Raw genomic sequence first — 24,158 nt, 5'->3', positions numbered from 1 at the left:
CCCGGATTCCGATAAGCCCCCCGCCCGCAGACCCCGACAACCAACGGCCAGGGTTGTCAGGAAGAGGCCCTTGTCCTCATCAACATGGGGACAAGGTGCTTTGGGGTGGGGGGGCCACGCGGCTCCCCCTTCCCCAAGGCACCCCCCATGTTGAGGGCACACAACCTGGTACGGCTCAGGAGGGGGGGGGGGGCGCTCGCTCGTCCCCCCCTTTCCTGACCGGCCGGGTAACGTGCTCGGACAAGGGTCACCTATCTGCTCAATGAACCCATGTGTGGAACCATATAACCTCCATAGTCTGAGAAGAGACCTGCAGTACCTTATGGAATATGGAAATGAAAGCTATGCCTACAATAGTAGCATTGAACACTACTTCCTACCTGACAACTGTCTTAGTCATACAGAACTGGATGAAGAAGACCGAAGGAAGATGCTACTCAGACTGATCAAATCACACTCAAAGCACTCCCTGAGCTTGGAGTCCCTGTGCCTGGCCATAAACTACAGGGACAGGCTCCTACTTAACCTCACGGTGAAGCGGTCCACCTACAACATCATGGCCATCACCTCAATGGTACTTGCCTTGAAAATATCAGAAACATATACCAAAGAAGTGCACCAGTTGATTCAGAATTTTCGCACGTATTACACCAACACCACTATGTGGACTATGGAGTCAATGATCATGAGGGAACTCCGGTACTGGCTAATTGCTCCAATCACCAACTTTTTCTTGGATCTCATCATGAAGCGGATGGCCAGTGCAGAGTTCACTGCACAGACAGTGAAGGAGAACCATATGCTGATGGGATGTGCAAAAGCAGTCGTTAAACTCTGCCTGACAGAGTACTATTACTGCTCTATCCCTCCATCACTGCAGGCCATCTGCTGTGTCAAAGCTGATGAATGGGTGCTCTTCCCAGACAAGACTGTCACCATCACTGGTGTACAAGGATACCCAAATGAAAGGGTGCAGGAGGTGCTGGAGTACACGATTACTCTCATCAGACAACCAAGACTACTTCAGCAGCCTCATAGAATTTGAAGTTTTCTACCTATATCACTACTGAGTGCTCCACACAGAGAGAGTGTGTGTGTGTGTGTGTGTGTGTGTGTGTGAAAGAGGGGGGACAGAGAGAGGGGGGACAGAGAGAGGGGAGCAGAGAGAGGGGGGACAGAGAGAGGGGAACAGAGAGAGGGGGGGACCAGAGAGAGAGGGGGGAGATAAAGACAGGGAGGGGGGAACAGAGAGACAGGGAGGGGGGACAGAGAGAGATAGAGAGGGGGGGCAGAGAGAGGGGAACAGAGAGAGAGAGCTGGGGGGACCAGAGAGAGAGGGGGGAGATAGAGACAGGGAGGGGGGAACAGAGAGACGGGGAGGGGGATAGAGAGGGCGGGAGGAGGGGAGGGGGAACTGAGAGAGGGAGGGGAGAGGTCTTGCTGAGAGAGGGAGTGAGAGAGAGGGGGAAGGAGGGGGGCTGAGAGGAGAGTTAGGGGGGAGATTGGAGAGAGACCTCTTCAAATCAGTTTCACTGGCTGTGTGGGCAATGACAGCTTATCACCCTCGGGGCAAGTGCAGGGGGTGGAAGGAGGGCAGGCGAGATGAGAGTATATGGTATTGGTTTACATTTTAAATTTCATTCTGAAAGCGCCAGCGGGTCTCAAGTGAGCACTCCAGACCAGACTACAAAATGTGGTCACAAATTCAAATTATAACAGAAAAACACTCACCTTTATCTATTATATAAAATGACAACCTTGTCAGAAAAAATGAAGAGGTAAATGAACACCCAGCACCCTCCCCACTGTACTTACCTCCATGGGTGATGGGTTGATAGCGCTCACTCAGCAAGTGTAGCTGTCTGGGGGATTCGATATCCTCGGTCTCCTTCACCTTCTTTTTGAAGTACTTCTGGGACAGATCAGAGAAGTGCCAATTTCTCAGGGCTGTACCATCCAAGAAGCAGACAGAATGAGATTTTTGGGTTAACAAACACATACATGAATTGGATGATTACATTCCTTGTAATAGGAAAAAAAGTAATAACATTTTTTTTTTAAAGAACAGTTTAAAAAAAAAAAGGTAAAATAAATAAGAAAAATAAATATATATATTTTTTGAAACGCACCCTGTCCCGCCGAGCTCATGTGCAGAAGTGAACGCATACGTGAGCAGTGCCCACATATGAAAACAGTGTTCAAACCACACATGTGTGTTTTCGCTGCGATTGGTAGAGCGAGAGCAATAATTCTAGCTTAGACCTCCTCTGTAACTCCAAATATGCAACCTGCAGAATATTTTAAACATCGCCTATAGAGATTTTTTTAGGGGTAAAAGTTTGTCGCCGTTCCACGAGCGGGTGCAATTTTGAAGCGTGACATGTTGGGTATCAATTTTCTCGGTCTAACGTTATCTTTCACAATATAAAAAAAAAACAAAAAAAAACATTTGGGCTAACTTTACTGTCGTCTTATTTTTTTAATTCATAAAAGTGTATTTTTTTCAAAAAAAGTGCGCTTGTAAGACCGCTGTGCACATACTGCGTGACAGAAAATATTGCAATGACCGCCATTTTATTCTCTAGGGTGTTAGAAAAAAAATTATATTGTTTGGGGGTTCTAAGTGGTTGTGCAATGCTGTACCCAAAAAAAACTTAAAGTCCTTTTTTTACCACACATAGAGCTTTCTTTTAGTGGTATTTGATCACCTCTGCGGTTTTTATTTTTTGCACTATAAACCTAAAAAAGAGCGACAATTTTGAAAATAATACAATATTGTGATGGTCAGAGAGTGTGCTGAAATGGTACAAAAGATGGTCAGAGACTGCAGACATAGTACAGGAGATGGTCAGAGACTACAAATATAGTACAGGAGATGGTCAGAGACTGCAGACATGATACAGGAGATGGTCAGAGACTGCATACACAATACAGGAGATGGTCAGAGCATGTGAGGACATGGTACAGGAGATGGTCAGAGACTACAAATATAGTACAGGAGATGGTCAGAGACTGCAGACATGATACAGGAGATGGTCAGAGCATGTGAGGACATGGTACAGGAGATGGTCAGAGACTGCAGACATGATACAGGAGATGGTCAGAGCATGTGAGGACATGGTACAGTAGATGGTCAGAGACTGCAGACAAAGTACAAGAGATGGTAAGAAACTGCAGCTATACAGTGCCTTGCGAAAGTATTCAGCCCCCTTGAACTTTTCAACCTTTTGCCACATTTCAGGCTTCAAACATAAAGATATAAAATTTTAATTTTTTGTGAAGAATCACCAACAAGTGGGACACAATTGTGAAGTGGAACGAAATCTATTGGATATTTTAAACTTTTTTAGCAAATAAAAAACTGAAAAGTGGTGCGTGCAAAATTATTCGGCCCCTTTACTTTCAGTGCAGCAAACTCACTCCAGAAGTTCAGCGAGGATCTCTGAATGATCCAATGTTGTCCTAAATGACTGATGGTGATAAATAGAATCCACCTGTGTGTAATCAAGTCTCTGTATAAATGCACCTGCTCTGTGATAGTCTCAGGGTTCTGTTGAAAGCGCAGAGAGCATCATGAAGACCAAGGAACACACCAGGCAGGTCCGTAATACTGTTGTGGAGAAGTTTAAATTTGGATTTGGATACAAAAAGATTTCCCAAGCTTTAAACATCCCAAGGAGCACTGTGCAAGCGATCATTTTGAGATGGAAGGAGTATCAGACCACTGCAAATCTACCAAGACCTGGCCGTCCCTCTAAACTTTCAGCTCAGACAAGGAGAAGACTGATCAGAGATGCAGCCAAGAAGCCCATGATCACTCTGGATGAACTGCAGAGAACTACAGCTGAGGTGGGAGAGTCTGTCCATAGGACAACAATCAGTCGTACACTGCACAAATCTGGCCTTAATGGAAGAGTGGCAAGAAGAAAGCCATTTCTCAAAGATATCCATAAAAAGTCTCGTCTAAAGTTTGCCACAAGCCACCTGGGAGACACACCAAACATGTGGAAGAAGGTGCTCTGGTCAGATGGAACCAAAATCTAACTTTTTGCCCACAATGCAAAACGATATGTTTGGCGTAAAAGCAACACAGCTCATCACCCTCAACACACCATCCCCACTGTCAAACATGGTGGTGGCAGCATCATGGTTTGGGCCTGCTTTTCTTCAGCAGGGACAGGGAAGATGGTTAAAATTGAGGGGAAGATGGATGCAGCCAAATACAGGACAATTCTGGATGAAAACCTGTTGGAGTCTGCAAAAGACCTGAAACTGGGACGGAGATTTATCTTCCAACAAGACAATGATCCCAAACATACAGCAAAATCTACAAAGGAATGGTTCACAAATAAACGTATCCAGGTGTTAGAATGGCCAAGTCAAAGTCCAGACCTGAATCCAATCGAGAATCTGTGGAAAGAGCTGAAAACTGCTGTTCACAAACGCTCTCCATCCAACCTCACTGAGCTCGAGCTGTTTTGCAAGGAAGAATGGGCAAGAATTTCAGTCTCTCGATGTGCAAAACTGATAGAGACATACCCCAAGCGACTTGCAACTGTAATCGCAGCAAAAGGTGGCTCTACAAAGTATTAACGCAAGGGGGCCAAATAATTTTGCACGCCCCACTTTTCATTTTTTTATTAGTTAAAAAAAGTTTCAAAAATCCAATAGATTTCGTTCCACTTCACAATTGTGTCCCACTTGTTGGTGATTCTTCAAAAAAATAAACATTTTATATCTTTATGTTTGAAGCCTGAAATGTGGCAAAAGGTTGAAAAGTTCAAGGGGGCCGAATACTTTCGCAAGGCACTGTAGTACAGATGTTAAGAAACTGCATACATGATACACTAGATGGTCAGAGAGTGTGCGGACGTTGTACAGGAGATGGTCAGAGACTGCAGACATAGTACAGGAGATGGTCAGAGAGTGTGCGGAAGTGGTACAGGAGATGGTCAGAGACTGCAGACAAAGTACAGGAGATGGGCAGAGACTGCCGATATGATACAGGAGATGGTCAGAGAGTGTGTAGACATGGTACAGGAGATGGTCAGAGACTGCATACATGATACAGGAGATGGTCAGAGACTGCAGACAAAGTACAGTAGATGGGCAGAGACAGCAGATATGATACAGGAGATGGTCAGAGACTGCAGACATGATACAGGAGATGGTCAGAGACTGCAGACACAGTACAGGAGATGGTCAGAGACTGCAGACATACTATAGGAGATGGTCAGAGACTGCAGACATGATACAGGAGATGGTCAGAGACTGCAGACATGATACAGGAGATGGTCAGAGACTGCAGACACAGTACAGGAGATGGTCAGAAACTGCAGACAGTACAAGAGATGATCAGAGATTGCTGACATAGTACAGGAGATGATCAGAGACTGCAGACATAGTACAGGAGATGGTCAGAGAGTGTGCGGAAGTGGTACAGGAGATGGTCAGAGACTGCAGACAAAGTACAGGAGATGGGCAGAGACTGCCGATATGATACAGGAGATGGTCAGAGAGTGTGCAGAAGTGGTACAGGAGATGGTCAGAGACTGTAGACAAAGTACACAAGATGTTAAGAAACTGCATACATGATACAGGAGATGGTCAGAGAGTGTGTAGACATGGTACAGGAGATGGTCAGAGACTGCATACATGATACAGGAGTTGGTCAGAGACAGCAGACATACTATAGGAGATGGTCAGAGACTGCAGACATGATACAGGAGATGGTCAGAGACTGCAGACATACTATAGGAGATGGTCAGAGACTGCAGACATGATACAGGAGATGGTCAGAGACTGCAGACATGATACAGGAGATGGTCAGAGACTGCAGACAGTACAGGAGATGATCAGATACTGCCGACATAGTACAGGAGATGATCAGAGACTGCAGACATAGTACAGGAGATGGTCAGAGAGTGTGCGGAAGTGGTACAGGAGATGGTCAGAGACTGTAGACAAAGTACACAAGATGTTAAGAAACTGCATACATGATACAGGAGATGGTCAGAGAGTGTGTAGACATGGTACAGGAGATGGTCAGAGACTGCATACATGATACAGGAGATGGTCAGAGACTGCAGAAAAAGTACAGGAGATTGGCAGAGACTGCCAATCTGATACAGGCGATGGTCAGAGAGTGTGTAGACATGGTACAGGAGATGGTCAGAGACTGCATACATGATACAGGAAATGGTCAGAGACTGCAGACAAAGTGCGGTTGATGGGCGGAGACAGCAGATATGATACAGGAGATGGTCAGAGACTACAGACATGATACAGGAGATGGTCAGAGACTGCAGACATACTACAGGAGATGGTCAGAGACTGCAGACATACTACAGGAGATGGTCAGAGACTGCAGACATGATACAGGAGATGGTCAGAGACTGCAGACATGATACAGGAGATGGTCAGAGACTGCAGACATGGTACAGGAGATGGTCAGAGACTGCAGACATAGTACAGGAGATGGTCAGAGATTGCAGACAGTACAGGAGATGGTCAGAGACTGCAGACAAGATACAGGAGATGATCAGGGACTGCCGATATAGTACAGGAGCTGATCAGAGACTGCAGACATAGTACAAGAGATTTTGATTTCGTGTATTTAATTGAAGCTTGGACCCCTGCGTGGGATTCCTGGATGGACCTTTGTTTTGTTTTTCCCTTTAATAAACATGGTCTACCAGGCCCTTAACTATAAATGCCTGTCTGATGTGGACTCACTGCACCAAAATGCATCTATCCACTTGAGCTAAACACCCCAATATCACAGTCTATAAATCATAATTAATATTCTGCCGTCTTCATAGCAATCATTGAATATTGGCAGATGAATGCCTACATATTTTATATATTTATTTGCATCTTCTTTTTTAAATATTTATTGCACTGTAATCATCACCTAAAGTGGTATGGATTGTATTATGAGTTCTCACGTTTTTAGATATTTATTTGCTCAATGTCACATTATTTGAATTACCATTATTTACATCCTTGCACACCAATGTTAAGTTAGCTTTCTTGCATAAATTAATTTGACAATCACTACAGCAGTGCATTTAGATACGGATAAGCTATAAGGTGCCTGCAGCAGCGAGTCACTTGTCATCAGTATATCCAATTCAAAAATTCAAAGTGGTAGTATACACTACAGTTATGTCCCCCAATCCTGCCTCCCAACTCGCATCCCACTCCAATCCCTCCTTCCAGCCCAAATCACTTCTAGCACAACCCCCCCCCCCCCCCCATCCCTCATAGATTTAAAAGCCAAAAATGACCTATGGATTTTGATAGATATAACCGATAAATGGAAATATTTTAGCATTGAAATCAATGGGAAGCGCCGTGGCAGCAGCGCTTTGAACCCTTTATTTGGCCGCTAGCAGGGGTTAAAAGCGCACAGCTAGCGCCCAAAAAGCACAGCAAGGACGACGGCAATGCGTTTTTCAAAAAAAAAGTTAGAAATGGATTTACATTTAGTGAAATACGCATTTGACCCCTTTGCAAAACATGACTTTGCAACCACAGAGGTCAGACGTTTCTTGTAGTTGGCCATCAGGTTTGCACACATCTCAGGAGGCATTTTGTCCCACTCCTCTTTGCAGATCCTCTCCAAGTCAATAAGTTTTCAAAGCTGCCATTAAGTAACTTGTACCTTCATCTCCCTCCATATATTTTCTATGGGATTAAGGTCTGGAGAATGGCTAGGCTACTCCAGGACCTTAATGTGCTTCTTGAGCCACTCCTTTTTTTCCTTGGCCATGTGTTGTGGTCATCATTATGCTGGAAGACCCATCCACGCCCCATTTTCAATGCCCTGGCTGAGGTTCTCACCCAAGATTTGACAGTACATGGCCCCTTCCGTCATCCCTTTGATTCAGAGAAGTTGTCTTGTCCCCTTAGCAGACAAACACCCCCAAGCATAATGTTTCCACCTCCATGATGGTGAGGATGGTGTTCTTGGGATCATAGACAGCATTCCTCCTCCTCCTCCAAACACGGCAAGTTGAGTTGATGCCAAAAAACTTGATTTTGGTCTCATCTGACCACAACACTTTCATCCAGTTCTCCTCTGAATTATTTAGATGTTCATTAGAAAACTTCAGACGGTCCTGTACACGTGCTTTCTTGAGCAGGGGGACCTTGCAGGCACTGCAGGATTTCAGTCCTTCACAGTGTAGTGTGTAACCAATTGTTTTCTTGGTGACTATGGTCCCAGCTGCCTTGAAATCATTGACAAGATTCTCCCGTGCAGTTCTGGGCTGATTCCTCACCATTCTCATGAGATCTTGCATGGAGCCCCAGACCGAGGGAGATTTACAGTTATTCTGTTTTTCTTCATTTGCAAATAATCGCACCAACTGTTGTCACCTCCTGACCAAGCTGCTTGGCGATGGTCTTGTAGCCCATTCCAACCTTGTGTAGGTCTATAATATTGTCCCTGACATCCTTGGACAGCTCTTTCGTCTTGGCCATGGTGGAGAGATTGGAATCTGATTGCTTCTGTGGGCAGGTGTCTTTTATACAGGTAACAAGCTGAGATTAGGAGCACTTCCTTTAGGAGAGTGCTCCTAATCTCAGTTTGTTACCTTATAGAATACTCCTGGGAGCCAGAAATCTTGCTGATTGATAGGGGATAAAATACTTATTTCACTCATTAAAATACAAATGAATATATAAAAACTTTTTTGAAATGTGTTTGTTTGTTTTTTTTTTTGCATATTTTTGTTATTTTGTCTCTCACTGTTAAAATAAGCCTACCATTAAAATTATAGACCGACCATTTCTTTGTTAGTGGGCAAACGTACAAAATCAGCAGGGGATCAAATACTTTTTTCCCCTCACTGTAGAGTACATATACTCTATATTTTTCTAGGTTTTCATATGGGATTAGCGCTTCTCTCCATTGTTTTTATTACGGGGCTAACATTAAAATTGACTGTATCCACTTCCCTACCGCAAAAGGAAAATAACGAATGAACTAAGCCATAAAGTCTGGTGGACTTCCAGACTCAGCAAGCCTACTATGGGGAAAATGTTGAATATGATATAGCAAAGATAAAAGGAAAAAATATCGAATAGAAGTTCTGCATCCAAGTGATAAATAAAATAAAAAAATCAGTTTGCTGTGTGCAGTGTGTGCCCGGGCTGGACATCCTGGCCTGTGGGCTCTCCAGCATTTCTATGAACTGCCCCCAGCTCAGCACCCCTTCTCCCCACTCAGCCGCTCCTCCAGCCAGAGGAGCAGGGTGCTCGGGTGCCGGGAAACCACCGACTCCAGATCCCCCATGTTCCTGAGCCAGGCTGATGTCTTCCTGAGCAGAGCCACCAACTCCTGCAATACCCGGGGGGGGTGGCAGCAGCAGCAGCAGTGGGGGTGACAGGCCACCAGGAATCCCCAGCTGGACTTCACTCTGCTGGCCGCTCGCCCCTCCCACCGTGTCAGCAGCTGCTGCGCCACTCTTTTCCTGCTCCGTCATCGCTGCACCGTTAATCATGTTCACTAATGTTGGTGGTGCCAAGCAGCTCTCTGTCCAGAGGGCCTGTGATGCCTGACCCGCCTCCACCTTCCTGGCCAAGACCCCATAGCCTGCCCTGTAGCAAAGGCACCTGTCACTGACAAAAATCACAGGTGCCAGGGTGCAATTTCTAGTCGCCGTGGTGACCTGGCACCTGGGATTTGTCAAGCCACAATTTAAAAGCTTAAAAAAAACTTGCCGAAAGCTCTACAAATCCTTCATCAAAGCTCGCTGTTCACACCGCTCTTATACAAGTTAATCACTTCCGGACTGCCCGCCGCCGTTATACGTTGGTACTTTGACATTGAATACCGTTGTTATGGGAGCTAATATCTGCCATAACCCCAGTATTTTGTATGGCAGGTGGTCCGCTTTCAGATAAAAGTGGTCACCACCAGATCACTTTTATCAGCGGCGGGAGAAGTACCCATCCCCCCTCCCGTCGCGTTTTCGGTCATCTCCGCCGATTACAGGAGCCATCGGTAGCGGTGGAGACAATCCGATCCTTTCCCCTCTGAGGCTGGAAGTCGAGTGAGGGAATGATGGCTTCCACTCCACTCCATACCTTTGGTTGACGGAAGAGACATCAAATGTCTCTTCCATTCAATGGTCTTAAAGGGGAGGAATTTTTTAAAGTGACCCGTCCCGCCACACTCGCATGCAAAGGCAAACACATATGCAAGTTGCACCCACATATGTAAACGGTGTTAAAACCACACATGTGAGGTATCGCCACAACAGTTAGAGCGAGAGCAATGTCTAGAAAAAGACCTCCTCTAACTCAAAACTGGTAACCTGTAGTAATTTCTAAGTTTCGCCTATGGAGATTTTTAAATATCAAAATTTGTCGTCATTCCACAAGCCGGCACAATTTTGAAGCGTGGCAAGTTGGGTATCAATTTAATCTGCGTAACATTATCTTTCACAATGTAAAAAATTGGTCTAACTTTACTGTTGTCCTATTTTTTTTTTAAATTCAAAATTTCCCTTTTTTTTTTACAAACAAGACCGCTGTGCAAATACGGCATGACAAAGTATTGCAACGATTGCCATTTTATTCTCTAGGGTGTCTGAAAAAAATATTTATATATATATATATATATATATATATATATATATATATATATATATATATATATATAATATCTTTGTATATATCCTCCTGTCTGCTTGATTGTGGCACACAGCTGCATGATCCATTCACATTCTGAAGAAATCCATGTGTGTTTGTCTGTGTTCCTGTACTGAGTGGGTCTAATGGAAGTGGTTTCATAATTATCAGTCAGCTGTGGCAGCTGCAGGGCACTAATGAGGAAAGCTGCTGGACCTGCATCCCTTTAGACATGTTCCTATTGGAAATATCTCATTAAAAATGACATTTCTGTTGTAGGGGATGCCTGAAATCTGACTTGTATCTTAGTGCAGACTTCTGGGAAAGCTGGTGAGCCAATCACACAAGCAGTAAATGATGTTTCTGCGGAGAGGTCAGTACACATTCTGTGTAAAGAACAACTCCATGCAGCCATATTGCTTTGCATTTATAGAATATTACAGCTGCTGCAGATTGAAAAGGAAAGGTCGTTTTTAATAGCATTCAAGTACAATATGACTTGTATCGCAATAGTACACGCTGTATTTTTTTTTTCTTTATTTGCTATTTTTTTTCCCAAAAAAGTGGAGTTACCACTTAAAAGTGGACCAAAGACATTGAATTATAGCTGGCCCTGTGCTTCACATCACTAAATAATCCTGATTCCAGCGATCAGAGAGATTCCATGTAGACCCAAAACAGAACTGTAATCTGTGCAACACAAAAGAGCATATTTCATACTCCTATCCTTACCTGGATTGCATCTTCAATAAACACAACAGCTTGTTTTAAATAAAGAAGATCACACACAACACCGGAGGGGGGGAATAAATAAATAAATAAAGATGCATTGAGGTGAAAAAACACAAGAGTTTACAACTTTAAGATGTGTCCATTGTGCTGATTCTTCTTCTTTTAGTAGAAATCCTCCATGCCGCCCCCACCTCTGTAATCTTCGGGTGGGGAGGGGGATAATACAAATAAGGAGCTGTCATAATCGCTCTTTAAAAAGTGTTAATACTGTAGCTGCTGACTTTTGATATTAGGACACTCACCTGTCCTGGAGTCCAGCGATGTCGGCGCCGCAGGTGACGTTTCCATCAGCTATGGGGTGCTGCTGCTGCCGCAATTGCCGGTAAGGGAACCCAACAGTGAAGCATTGCTGCTTCACGGCCTGGTCTCTATTGTGCATGCGCGAAGCACGCTACACTCTCTTACTAGCCTGGCGTTGGGGGAAGGAGGAGGGAGCCCTTGCCTTACCTTGAGCGGAAGTTCCACTTTTGAGTGGAACTTCAGTTTAAAGCATGTTATGCAGCACAGTGTTTGTGCTGTGTTATTTGGCCCCCCGCCCCCCATATCACCTGAAATACCTTGTTCTGGCCTCCCCTTCGTGAAACAGATCACGGTTCATCATGGCTGCTGAGCCCTGACACCCTGGTCAGTTTACTTGCCTCTGTCATCCGAAGCCTCTCTCCTCCTGCCTGTCTGCTCGTGACAGTGCCACTCCTGCTGCTATAAAACGATCGCAGCCACTGTACCCATAAATTTCCTCCATGTCTTCTTCCATCCTCTCTCAGGCATCTAATCACAGCACCTGACGTTGCGCCTGATGTTTCAACCAATCAGGTAACAGACCCGAGCACCTGATTGGCTAAGAGGCGGTTCAGTGTTAGCAAATCAAATTCCTTTGCTTTGCTAACACAACACTAAATGAACAGCGAACGCACAGAATGACGCCCGCTGTTCATCTTTTTTGGCATCTATTAGAGCCTATGGCTCTAATCAGGTGCTTGCAAAAAACACCCCGCCACTGTAATTCAGGATTACAATGCAATGCATTAATCTATCTATGGTGAAAGAGTGGTGCCAGGAGAGACGGGGCTGCACCCCTTATGGACGCAACGCCACTGTTCTGTGTACTCTTTGTTCTTTTGAAAAGTGTGCTGTAGATAGAGCATGTCAAGCTGTAGCTGTGCTCCCTGGGGATATGCTGATCGCCCATCCGTGCTGCTGGAGGGAGCCCAGACAACCATAAATGAGGGACCTGCAGACTTGGTCACGGTTAGTCCACCCCATATCACACTCTATCTTCCACGAGGACAGGGACTCCCTTCTCTCCTGGGGACAGAGACTCCTTTCTTTCCTGAGGACAGAGTCCCTCCTTCTCCCCTGAGGACAGGGGCCCTCTTGGCTACTCACCTGAGGACAGGGACCCCCTGATGATTAACATAATTAACCACCTTTTTTTCCCCTTATTCCCGCTGACTTGGCACCCTGCAACTTTTCCAAAACAGCCCGCAAGTCTAACCCTTGCTCTACCCAACATGCCCGAGATTGTTATTGTTCCATCTCTTCTGGTTGCTCAGCTTTTGCTGACTCTGGGTTGGTTTCTGGCCACGTTTACTTCTGGGGGTTACCATCTCTATCCTGGTCTGGAGCATAAGGTTGATCCTCAATACTCTCGCGCCTGTGGTAGTATTGGCACCCCACCTCATCCATTCAGATTCGGGCATTGGTAATCCAAAAAGACCCTGGGCTGCAGGCAGTTCCTAGTCTTGTTTAGTGTTTTTTTTGTTTTTATTTTTGTTTTTTAAGCTGTTTCCAAATGCCCAAGTTTGACTGTTTTTGGATGTCTCAAGTTTCTTATATATATATATATATATATATATATATATATATAAAACATTTTGTTTTTTAAGTGCCATAAAATTAATTTCTTGGGGTCCATTGGGGCACAGAGTTCCAGCCTTATGTTTTTGTTCATGCCCTTGGTATTGCTTTATCACAGGACTGGGGCATGTTGGGTAGAAGAAAGGATGGGGGTCCAATCTTCGTTGTAGGCAACAGTACGGTGTAATTCCTGTGATCCTCAAGGCTCACAAAAATAAGGTATATCTAAAGGCCACCCCTTTTTAATAGCATGAAAGGTAAACTGCTGTTTTTTTGTTTGTTTTTTATTTTATTTTTTGCTATGCGTTTCTCATTGGGGAGATTTCCTTTCACTTCCTGTAGTCAAAACAGGAGGAAATCTCTACAAAGCAAGGGGAAAATCCTCTTATTAGTTGTCAATCGAAAAAGTATTCCCATTGGAAAATGTCACTATTCCTGTTCTGGTGACAGCTCGTGATTTAGAATTTTCCTCACTTTCAATCCCGGTGTAAATGGTTACCAAGACACAGTGTAAATCTGCCCACGAGGGACAGAGAGAACATTAGAAACCAGACCCGGGTTCCAAACACTCACCACTTTATCCAAAAGTTTTTGTTTTTTTTTTGGTTTATCTTGTCAGAGCATGCACATCTCTCAGAAAAAATAGCTATAGATCTGACAGAATTCCAGATTTCCCAGCTTCCTTCCTCTGCTGCACTAAAAATCCCAACCAGCTTGTATTGCAGAACTCCACCTAACCCCACCAGTCTATCCCTCTCTACATGTACTGTAAATTCATACATCCAGGCGAAAAAATTCTTGTATGACCAGTCTTGCATTATATTGTCCTCCTATGGATATAAAATGCACACAAACAGGGCCATCTTGTGGATAGTCACCAAAAAAATATCCTTTTGCTTTGTTTTGCACGGGTTCACCTTGGTTGAAGCTGAAGAAGAATTCTTCCATGTCATTGGGGTTGCACATTTCTTCAAGTGCAGTGGGCCCGTCAGAGGAAGGGACAGCCCATGTTGTATCCACAACGTGCATAAAGGGAGTGGTTGCTGGTGCTCCTGGCACATGGTGAGCAATTGTCAATTTGCATAGATTTGTATAGAACCAGGTCTAAGGGGAGCCTCGTCATCTTAAAATGATGGTCCAAATCAAAGCAATGTCATTGAATTTCATATCTGTCTGGATTCTCCTGTCCCCTGTTGTAGGTTAATGTGTTGTATGTTAAAGCGGGAGTCCACCGGGACTCCGCGTTTTTTTTTTTTTTTAAAGCCAGCAGCTACAAATACTGCAGCTGCTGACTTTTAAAATAGTGACACTTACCTGTCCAGCGCGCCCGCGATGTCGGCACCCGAAGCCAATCTCTAGATCGTCTCTCGAGTGCTGCCGCCTCTGGGATCTGTGTGTTTCCCAGCAGGCAGCGGGGCACTTGCGGAAAGGGGCGGGCACTTGCGGAAATGGGCGTAATCTACGCCCCTTTCCGCAGAGAACTATCCCGGAAGTGGGTGCAGATACCTGTACTGTACAGGTATCTGCACCCCCCTCCCCCCTGAAAGGTGCCAATTGTGGCGCCGGAGGGGGGGAGGTTTCCGATGAGCGGAAGGTCCACTTTAGGGTGGACCTCCGCTTTAAGTAAGCATTTAATTTCCATGTAAGTATTCAACTGCCTGTTGATATTATTATTTTTTGCACAAAGGTATTATTCTGTAAACAAGAACATACAATGGAAAAGTTCCAAGTACAGAACAAAGATTGCAAATTAGGTACAACATGTGGCATCATCGTTTCCCACAAAAAAGCAAGGAAGAATATACAGTGCAAAAAAAAGTGACTTACATGATGTAATGTAGCTTAGATCTGGAATTACGTACTTGATTAAACCTTAGTGCCCTATGTGGTATAGGAGTGTGTGTAGGGATGCATGGAGTGCGCTATAGGGTATAGGAGAGTGTATGGGACATGCATGGGGTGCACTATGGGGTATTGGAGAGTGTATGGGGGATGCATAGAGTGTGCTTTGGGGTGTAGGAGTGTGTATTGGGGAAGCATGGAGTGCGCTATGGAGAGTATATGGGGACACATGCAGTGTGCTATGGGGTACCAGCTATGAGTAAGCACTAGCCTTAGTGCGAAACGCATCATCTGTTAGCATCTTTCACTGTGATGTCATTTGCTGTGTCCTAAATATTATTTGAATAAAGCATCGTTTTAGCATTGGAGTGCGGCCGTACAGAGTTCTGTCATTATCCACATTATCTGCATGCTGTGGCTCGCACCCGGATCCCTTCACCTGCAGCAATTATCTCTGAGTTCCCAGGACCTGCCTTTGAGCGGTGGTGTATATCTCTCTTGTGATTCTCTGGACTAAAAGAAATCTCTATTTGTGTGAAGAAAATTATTAAAAAATTCATTTGGGTACAGTGTTACATGAATGCGCAATTGTCGTTCACAGTGCGACAGCGCTGAAAGCTTAAAATTGGCCTGAGCAAGAAGGGGGTGAAAGTCCTCGGTACTGAAGTGGTTAATGTATGGCCTGCTTTAGGTCTTAGAATTTATTTTATAAAAAAAGTTAGTGTATGGATGTTAAATATTTTAGTATTTTGTTCTGGAAACTCCTCGCAGTTTAATCTTTGGTGTATGTGTTGAAATGCTTGAAGTCATTTTATAATTATGTTATATAAAAACATTTTGTATCTATGTAAGCTCTTTTAATAAAGTATTTTGACACAAAAAGGTTTATTTTTTTTCTTGGTTTTCATGGAAATTGATGTGACAATCCTACAAGCCCCAGGAGTCCTGAGGGTGAGCTCTTTGGAGTGGGAGGAAGTGCTGTGTACAGGTGTGTGAATGGTGACAGAATAGTGGAGAACTCCCCTGTCATTGCTGATTTCTCCAGTGTCCCTGTATGGAAACGTCACTGATTGTGCCTACATAACAGTGATACATTTGCTCACTGCAATGCTGTGGGCTAGTAAGCATTGGCAATGAGCGAGTTCTCATCCAGGGTTGCAATGTGCTAGTCCAGGTAAAACCCCCATTCCCCCCTGTCTATGGAAGCTGTAAAGGAAAGATGCAGACTTATGCAAGCTGAGTGACTCAGTTGAGGCCACCCATGGGTGAGCCACTCAGCTTTCACCACCTGTGACCCACCCTTTACAGGCAGCATGTTTGAAGATAGTCTCTGCTAAATAGAAGAGGAGCCATAGAGGAACTTTAAAGGTAAGCAGAAGATCAATGGATTCTGGTGCTTGGACCTGCTTGCTGTGGCACAAGGTGACCACTGCCGTTGCCCAATTTGGGACAACTCCACGCCATGTGATAAAGGGTGCCTATCTCAGTCTGATATCTACTGTAGATAGGGGAGACAGTAGGGTTGCAATCTCTGGGGGTATAGTTAATCCTTGGTAGAAAGTTCAACTGAATAATTTGGTCTTTAGCAGAGATGATCAGTTTGGTTTATTGTGAGTACAAGAGGCTTCATTGTCATAATCAAACAGTGAAATGCCCCCACCTAACCCTCAGGAGACTTCACAAGGCACTCAGGAGGTCACTGTGGACCATCTGGCAATCTGAGACTCCATCTCCATCCTAAATTCTGGGCAGTCTGTGACTCCTGCTCCTCCTCCTCACCATCCATAAACATGCCGACTGTAAGCCATCGATAAGATAGAACGAGTCTAGAGACGGGTTAAAGGTTTGGGGGAGAAGACATATCGAGAGCGACTTCAGGAACTTAATATGTACAGTCTGGAGGAAAGAAGGGAAAGGGAAGACATGATTGAGGCCGGATTCTCATATGTGTGGCCGCGGGTTTCTACCTTTTCACCGATTTAGGTGCGGAATTTTTGCCTGAATTTGCACCTGACCTGGACACAAACACGCACAGGACCCTTTTGCAATCCGCTCCCCGGCCAACCCGGACCTGTCTGAACCTGCTCCATTAAGAGCCGGTCTTACTCGCATTTCATGCAAATTGGATGCGGAGAAACACTCACATATATGAAGCCAGCCTTAAACCTTTAAATGCATTAAAGGGGGGTGAACAAGGTTCAGAAGGGCAGTTTTTTCAATAAAAAAAACAAAATCAAGCAAATGGGGACATGACCGCAAACTAGCTGGAGGAAAGTTCAAAATGAATCTTAGAAACTAACATTTTACTGAACAGGTAGTTGATGCTTGGAATAGTCTACCAGCAGATGTAGTGAGACAGTCAACAGTAAATGGCTTCAACCATGCTTGGGACAAACCTAGATCTATACTCAGGTAACATAACAAAACAAAACAAAAAATATGGACTGTTTCCATAATTTTTATTAGTTTTACAAAAGACAGTAATACAATTTAGTAAACATTTTCACATTACTGGGGCCTATCAAGAATGGTGAAGGCCTGCCATCACTTTTTTTACGTAGCTAGGAATGAGCACCTCCTAATCTGTGATGTTCACCCCCCCCCCCTTTACCTTTCTTAAGGATCACCCTCCAAACTGTGACTCCATCTTGCATCCACACCTGTACCCAATAACCTGCAATGTACGATTCCCCATCCATTCCTATCATAAGGGGCACCTCACAACCCTGTAAAGTGACCCACCATTTCCTGATACCAGACAGCTCGCAATCTATGTACTTGTGTAAGATGTAGTAGACCTTCTGTTTTTAATATCAAATAGTGCAGGTGACCCATTCAGATAATCATGCCAATTACCTTCAGAGGTGGTCTCATATGGCACAGCAATCCCACTTCCATGAGGGTCCTGAAAGAAATCCAAAAACATAAGAAAAGCAGTTAGTGCCACACCAATGTTTGTAGAGTCCAGAAAGAATTAGAGCATTATAGAGAATTACACCAAGCATACAGGACAAGAGAAGTGGCACTGTGCAGTGTACATACAGACAGAAAAAGAATGATGTGCGCTCAGGAGGCAACACTTATGGGCACTGAGGTGGCACCGATATGCAGCACTGATAATCAGTGCCCTGATTATCTGTACAGGTCTCTCCTGCGAGGAAATGCCGCTGATTGGTTCTCCTCTCCTCACACACTGTCAATGTGAGGCGAGGGGAACCGATGAACAGAACTTCCATATTTACATGTGATTGGTTGTGATTAGACACAGCCAATCACATGTTTAAAGAGCCAAGTCATTGGCTCATTACAGTGATCGGGGTCATGCCTCCAAGCCCAGACTTCTCCTTTCTCCTCCATCTGGCACAAATTTCTTTTGGGACTTGTAGTACCACCAAGTCGCTAAGTTTAACATCTCCAGATGGGGACTACATCACCCACAAATCCCTATAGTTCCCAGCAGCCCTACGTGGCTCCCTGGGTGGGCTTTCCCTTCCCAGGATATTCTGCAGCCAATCCTTGCCCTCCTGCTGTCTGAGGCCGCGTACACACGCGGGACTGTTCGCCCAACTTTGTCCGTCAAACAGTTTCGGCAAACAGTCCGCTCAAAATTAGCATGGACGGACATGGCCACACACGACGGACGAACAGTTTGCTGAAACCGTGCGCGATGACGTGAACGGCACGTACGACGGGACGAAAAATACGACGTCCTATACACTGCATTATAACTTTCGGCGTGTAAATCCTTTCTGAGCATGCGCGGAACTTAGTTTGACGAACAAGCCTACACACGAGGGGACTGTTCGCTGAAACAAAGTTTCAGCGGACAGTTTTTCGGAATTTCCGAAAAACCTTGTTCAGCGGACTGTTCGCTGAAACTGTCCGCTGAAAGCCCACACACGAGCGGACTGTTTGCCGAAACACTGTTCAGCGGACAAAGTTGGGCGAACAGTCCCCGCGTGTGTACGCGGCCTGAGTGTTAGGTGGGACTGTCATCCAGAACCCGCAGAGTCCTTTTTCTCCTCTTCTCTAGCCCAGCAGCTCTGGCAGGGAGAAGTAGAGAGTCTGCAGGGTAAGCTGTGTGATGACCCATCATGCAGAGGGACAAAGCAGCACCACTGCTGAAGCTGCAAAAGCACTTATGTATTCAAATAACACTACATGGATTTAACCACTTCAAGACCAGGCTTTTTCTGACACTTGGTAAAGTCTGAATTTTTTTTTTTAAGTCTGAATTACTTGGAAACCCCAAAAACATTATATAGTTTAGCAGAGACCCTAGAGAATAAAATGGTGGTTGTTTAACCACTTGGGATCCGCGCTATTGCCAAATGACGGCATTAGCGCGGACCTACTTTTCTGGGACTACGTCTATTGACGTCGTCCCGTGCACGAGCGGCCTGCGCGCCCCCTGAGGGGCGCGCGCGACGCGCTCTGTGATCGGCGAGTCCATGAGACTCGCCTGATTACCGATCCGTGCAAGGGGTCGATCCCGACCCCTTATCACGTGATCAGCTGTCAGCCAATGACAGCTGATCAGGTGATATAACGGAGCCGGTAATCGGCTAGTATTCCTCCTCGCTCTGACAGCGCGAGGAGAAAAAAAAAAGCCGATCACTGGCGGCCGTGATCGGGACATCAGTCCCGATCACGGCCAGCAATTCAAGCGACCATCTGCCCCCTGCCAGTGTCCACCTGCCCCCCGCAGTGCCATCCTGAATAAAAGTAAGTGCCCCCCGTCAGTGCCACCCAGCAGTGCCCATAGTGCCACCCAGCAGTGACACCCATCTGTGCCCATCAGTGCCGCCTTATCTGTGCCTATTAGTGCCACCTTAACTATGCCTATCAGTGCCCACCAGTGCAGCCTATCAGTGCCCACCAATGCAGCCCATCAGTGCCCACCAATGCAGCCTATCAGTGCCACCTAATCAGCGCACTTCAATGAAGGAGAAAAATTACCCGTTTGCAAAATTTTAGAACAAACTATTAAAACATGATTTTTTTTTTGCATCTTTTTTTGTTTGTTTAGCAAAAAATAAAACTCCCAGCTGTAACTAAATACCACCAAAAGAAAGCTCTATTTGTGGGGAAAAAATGATAAAAATTTCATTTGGTTACAGTGTTGTATGCCCGCGCAATTGTCATTCAAAGTGCATCAGCGCTGAAAGCTGAAAATTGGCCTGGGACTGAGGGGGGTTTAAGTGCCCAGTAAGCAAGTAGTTAAATATTTTATGTCACACTATTTGCGCAGTGGTCTTTCAAATGCAATTGTTTGAAAATAAATACACTTCAATGAATTAAAAAAAAAAACTTAAGCAGTAAAGTTAGCCCTATTTTGTATAATATGAAAAAGATGATGTTACACCGAGTAAATAGATACCCAACATGTCATGATTTGAAATTGCGCACACTCATGGAATGGCGACAAACTACAGTACTTATAAATCTCCATAGGTGACGCTTTAAAAATATTTTTGTGGTTACCCGTTTAGAGTCACAGAGAAGGTATTGTGCTAGAATTATTGCTCTTGCTCGAACAATCGTGGCAATACCTCACGTTTGTGGTTTGAACACGATTTACATTGGCGGGTGCGGGCGCGGAGGGATTGGGCACTTTAAAAAAAAAATAGTTTTTCTTATTTTTTTAATCACTTTAATTGCTGTCACAAGAAATGTAAACATCCCTGTGACAGCAATTGTCACGTCTCAGGTATTTTTTTGGGGGGACCTGACTAAATAATTGATAAAAACACCGGGGTCAATAGTCCAGGATTACCGCTTATCGCAAATAAAAAACCGCCCCACCCATTAGGGTGGGGTCCCTCAACAACAGAAACAAGATACTCAAAAATGTCAATGTCAATGAGGGTCAAGAAGGGACCACCCAAACAAGTAGATGTAAAGTGAGGATCAACTGCGGCATTTTTGAGTATTTTTTTGGAGGGATCTGGGATCTATAAGACCCCAAATCCCTCCTTTGTACGTCAAAGTATTCAAGGCACAAATATCGGCAGCTTTTAACACTGCCATTATTTTTAAAACTGGCTCTATTGGCTGCTGAATATACTGGGAGTGACATCACTTCTGGGTTACTATATCAGAGACACCAATGCCAATTCTGGCTTTGTTCGGATTTCCGGAGAGTGGGCGGACGTGCTGGCTTGTCGCTTGGGCCTGGGCAGAGAGGCTGTAGGATGGCGGGGGTGGGGGACGTCCCTTCCCACTGCTTGTGATAACAATCGAGCGGCTGCTTCGCCGCATCGGTTAATATCACAGGAAAGCTGACCGTCGGCTCTAAAAATGGTTTACCGAAGTGAGGCACACCCTGGTACAACCACTTGTGGCAGAATGATGTACAGGTATGCGATTTTGCCACAAGTGGGTAAAATGCAACTACTATAAATACTTTAATTTGGCTTACTATCAGCCTTGTAGGTTGCTGGTCACAGACTGGAGCAATGAGTCTCATGTTTCCAAATGTAGGACAACATTCACCAGGAAGATTTCCATTTTATTCTATGAGGCCTAGTGCGGTCATCCCAGAGAAGTACAGGCACTTCCCTGCGGCAGGATCGTGTTTTCAGCCCAATAGAAATCAATGGGAGTGGCTGAAAAACGCATGTAACTGCCTAACAGCCAGTCACCACCTTTCAAATGACCAAAACAATAAACCCCTTACTCCTGATCATGCATGAAAAACACGTTAATACAATTGGAGAAGCCGACAGTCACGTGTGCACCCAGCTGTAGCATGTTGTAATTCAGGCAGAACTGGCCAATCAGTAGCTGTGTCTAATTGGTTACCATCTTTTCTGCAGCAATCATGTGACCAATGTCTCGGCAGCACTGGGATGAGCGATTTCCCAAAAAGGATGCAATTAGGCTTTATTAACCGATTCCGGACCGCCCCACACATATATTCTGTGGTAGGGTGGCCCTTCAGAGCAAAATCACATAGCTGTATGTAATTTTTTTCCTTCGGGTTGGGGTAAAAAAAAAGGAAATAAATTATATTTGGGTAAAGCGTCGCATGACCACGCAATTGTCAGTAAAAGTACGCAAAAAATGGCCTGGTCGGGGGGGGGGGGGTAAATCTTCTGGAACTGCTGTGGCTATCTTGGTTTCATGTTCTGTTTAGATCACTGAGGTTCATTTTTAATAACATTCTTGTAATAATAAGGTATAGATCTACAGGAGGTGAAGTAGAGAGGGGGTGTCTGGGGGGGAGGGAAAAAGAGAGGGGGTGTCTGGGGGGAAGGGAAAAAGAGAGGGGGGTCTGGGGGGAGGTGAAGAAGAGAGGGGGTGTCTGGGGGGGAGGTGAGGAAGAGAAGGGGTGTCTGCGGGGGGAGGTGAGGAAGAGAGGGGGTGTCTGGGGTGGTGAGGAAGAGATGGGGTGTGGGGGAGGAAGAGAGGGGGTGTCTGGGGGGGAGGTGAGGTGGAGAGGGGGTGTCTGGGGAGGTGAGGAAGAGAGGGGGTGTGGGGGAGGAAGAGAGGGGGTTTCTGGGGGGGAGGAGGAGCGGAAGAGAGGGGGTGTCTGGGGGGAGGAAGAGAGGGGGTGTCTGGGGGAGGTCAGGTAGAGAGGGGGTGTCTGGGGGGGGTGAGGAAGAGAGGGGGTGTGGGGAAGGAAAAAAGGGGGTGTCTGGGGGGAGTTGAGGAAGAGAGGGGGTGTCTAGGTGAAGGTGAGGAAGAGAGGGGGTGTCTGAGCAAGAGGGGGTGTCTGGGGGGGTGAGGAATAGAGGGGGTATCTGGGAGGGGGGTGAGGAATAGAGGGGGTGTCTGGGGGAGGGTGAGGTGAGAAGAGGGGGGGGTGTCTGGGGGGAGGGTGAGGAATATAGGGGGTGTCTGGGGGGAGGATGAGGTGAGGAAGAGAGGGGGTGTCTGGGGAGGGGGAGGTGAGGGAGAGAGGGGGTGTGGGGGAGGAAGAGAGGGGGTGTCTGGGGGGGAGGTGAGGTAGACAGGGGGTGTCTGGGGGGGAGGTGAGGTGGAGAGGGGGTGTCTGGGGAGGTGAGGAAGAGAGGGGGTGTGGGGGAGGAAGAGAGGGGGTGTCTGGGGGGGAGGAGGAGAGGAAGAGAAGGGGTGTCTGGGGGGGGAGGTGAGGAAGAGAGGGGGGTGTCTGTGGGGGGAGGTGAGGAAGAGAGGGGGAGGTGAGGAAGAGAGGGGGTGTCTGGGAGGGGGGTGAGGAAGAATGGGGGGAGGGAGGTGAGGAAGAGAGGGGGTGTCTGGGGGGTGAGGAATAGTGGGGGTGTCTGGGAGGGAGGTGGGGAAGAGTGGGGGTGTCTGGGAGGGAGGTGGGGAAGAGAGGGGGTGTGGGGGGGGAGGTGAGGAATAGAGGGGGTGTCTGGGAGGGGGTGAGGAAGAGAGGTGGTGTCTGGGGGGTGTCCAAAGAATAGAGGGGAGTTGCTGGAGGAGTAGAAAGGGTAGGTGTGAGGTAGGTTGTCTTCCCCCGATCCTCCTGTTTTGTATCTGCAGACAGTCACCGTGTGAATGTGAAACGTCCTCTTCCTCCTCCAGTGAGGGATAGAGGCTGGAGGGAGGAGTAACCCGACTCCTCTCCTGTCTGTACATCGGGGCTGTGAGTGAGTGTGAGACAGCCAGCTTGTGCTCTGTGCGGGGGGGGGTAGTGGGGGGGACGCGCGCTTCCTGATTGGCGGAGGAGTGGTGAGGAAGAGATGGGGTGTGGGGGAGGAAGAGAGGGGGTGTCTGGGGGGGAGGTGAGGTGGAGAGGGGGTGTCTGGGGAGGTGAGGAAGAGAGGGGGTGTGGGGGAGGAAGAGAGGGGGTTTCTGGGGGGGAGGAGGAGCGGAAGAGAGGGGGTGTCTGGGGGGAGGAAGAGAGGGGGTGTCTGGGGGAGGTCAGGTAGAGAGGGGGTGTCTGGGGGGGGTGAGGAAGAGAGGGGGTGTGGGGAAGGAAAAAAGGGGGTGTCTGGGGGGAGTTGAGGAAGAGAGGGGGTGTCTAGGTGAAGGTGAGGAAGAGAGGGGGTGTCTGAGCAAGAGGGGGTGTCTGGGGGGGTGAGGAATAGAGGGGGTAT

The 24,158-nt window shown here is 46.3% G+C and overlaps 1 protein-coding gene and 1 long non-coding RNA gene across 2 annotated transcripts; one reads left to right on the top strand and one right to left on the bottom strand.

Annotated features, from left to right (window-relative positions):
- The first annotated feature begins 262 nt into the window (after positions 1-262).
- On the top strand, positions 263-1,045 carry LOC143925361 (cyclin-O protein B-like). The gene has a single exon (XM_077449932.1). The coding sequence runs from the start codon at positions 263-265 to the stop codon at positions 1,043-1,045; it is 783 nt and encodes a 260-aa protein (XP_077306058.1).
- A 776-nt stretch (positions 1,046-1,821) lies between these two features.
- LOC143941726 (uncharacterized) lies at positions 1,822-23,748 on the bottom strand. The gene is made up of 3 exons (XR_013264409.1): positions 23,610-23,748; positions 17,989-18,037; positions 1,822-1,947 (listed from the first exon to the last, which is right to left on the bottom strand). It is a non-coding gene; the product is annotated as an uncharacterized LOC143941726 (long non-coding RNA).
- Between the last annotated feature and the right edge of the window lie 410 nt (positions 23,749-24,158).

Source organism: Lithobates pipiens, unplaced genomic scaffold, assembly GCF_037356315.1.
Source record: "Lithobates pipiens isolate NorthernLeopardFrog02 unplaced genomic scaffold, aLitPip1_a1.2 Scaffold_10, whole genome shotgun sequence".
Lineage (NCBI taxonomy): Eukaryota > Metazoa > Chordata > Amphibia > Anura > Ranidae > Lithobates > Lithobates pipiens.
This window is presented reverse-complemented; position numbering and strand designations above follow the sequence as displayed.

Bases quoted from the DNA above. Each gene is read 5' to 3' on its own strand.
- LOC143925361 (XM_077449932.1), top strand. From the start codon at position 263: ATGAACCCATGTGTGGAACCATATAACCTCCATAGTCTGAGAAGAGAC.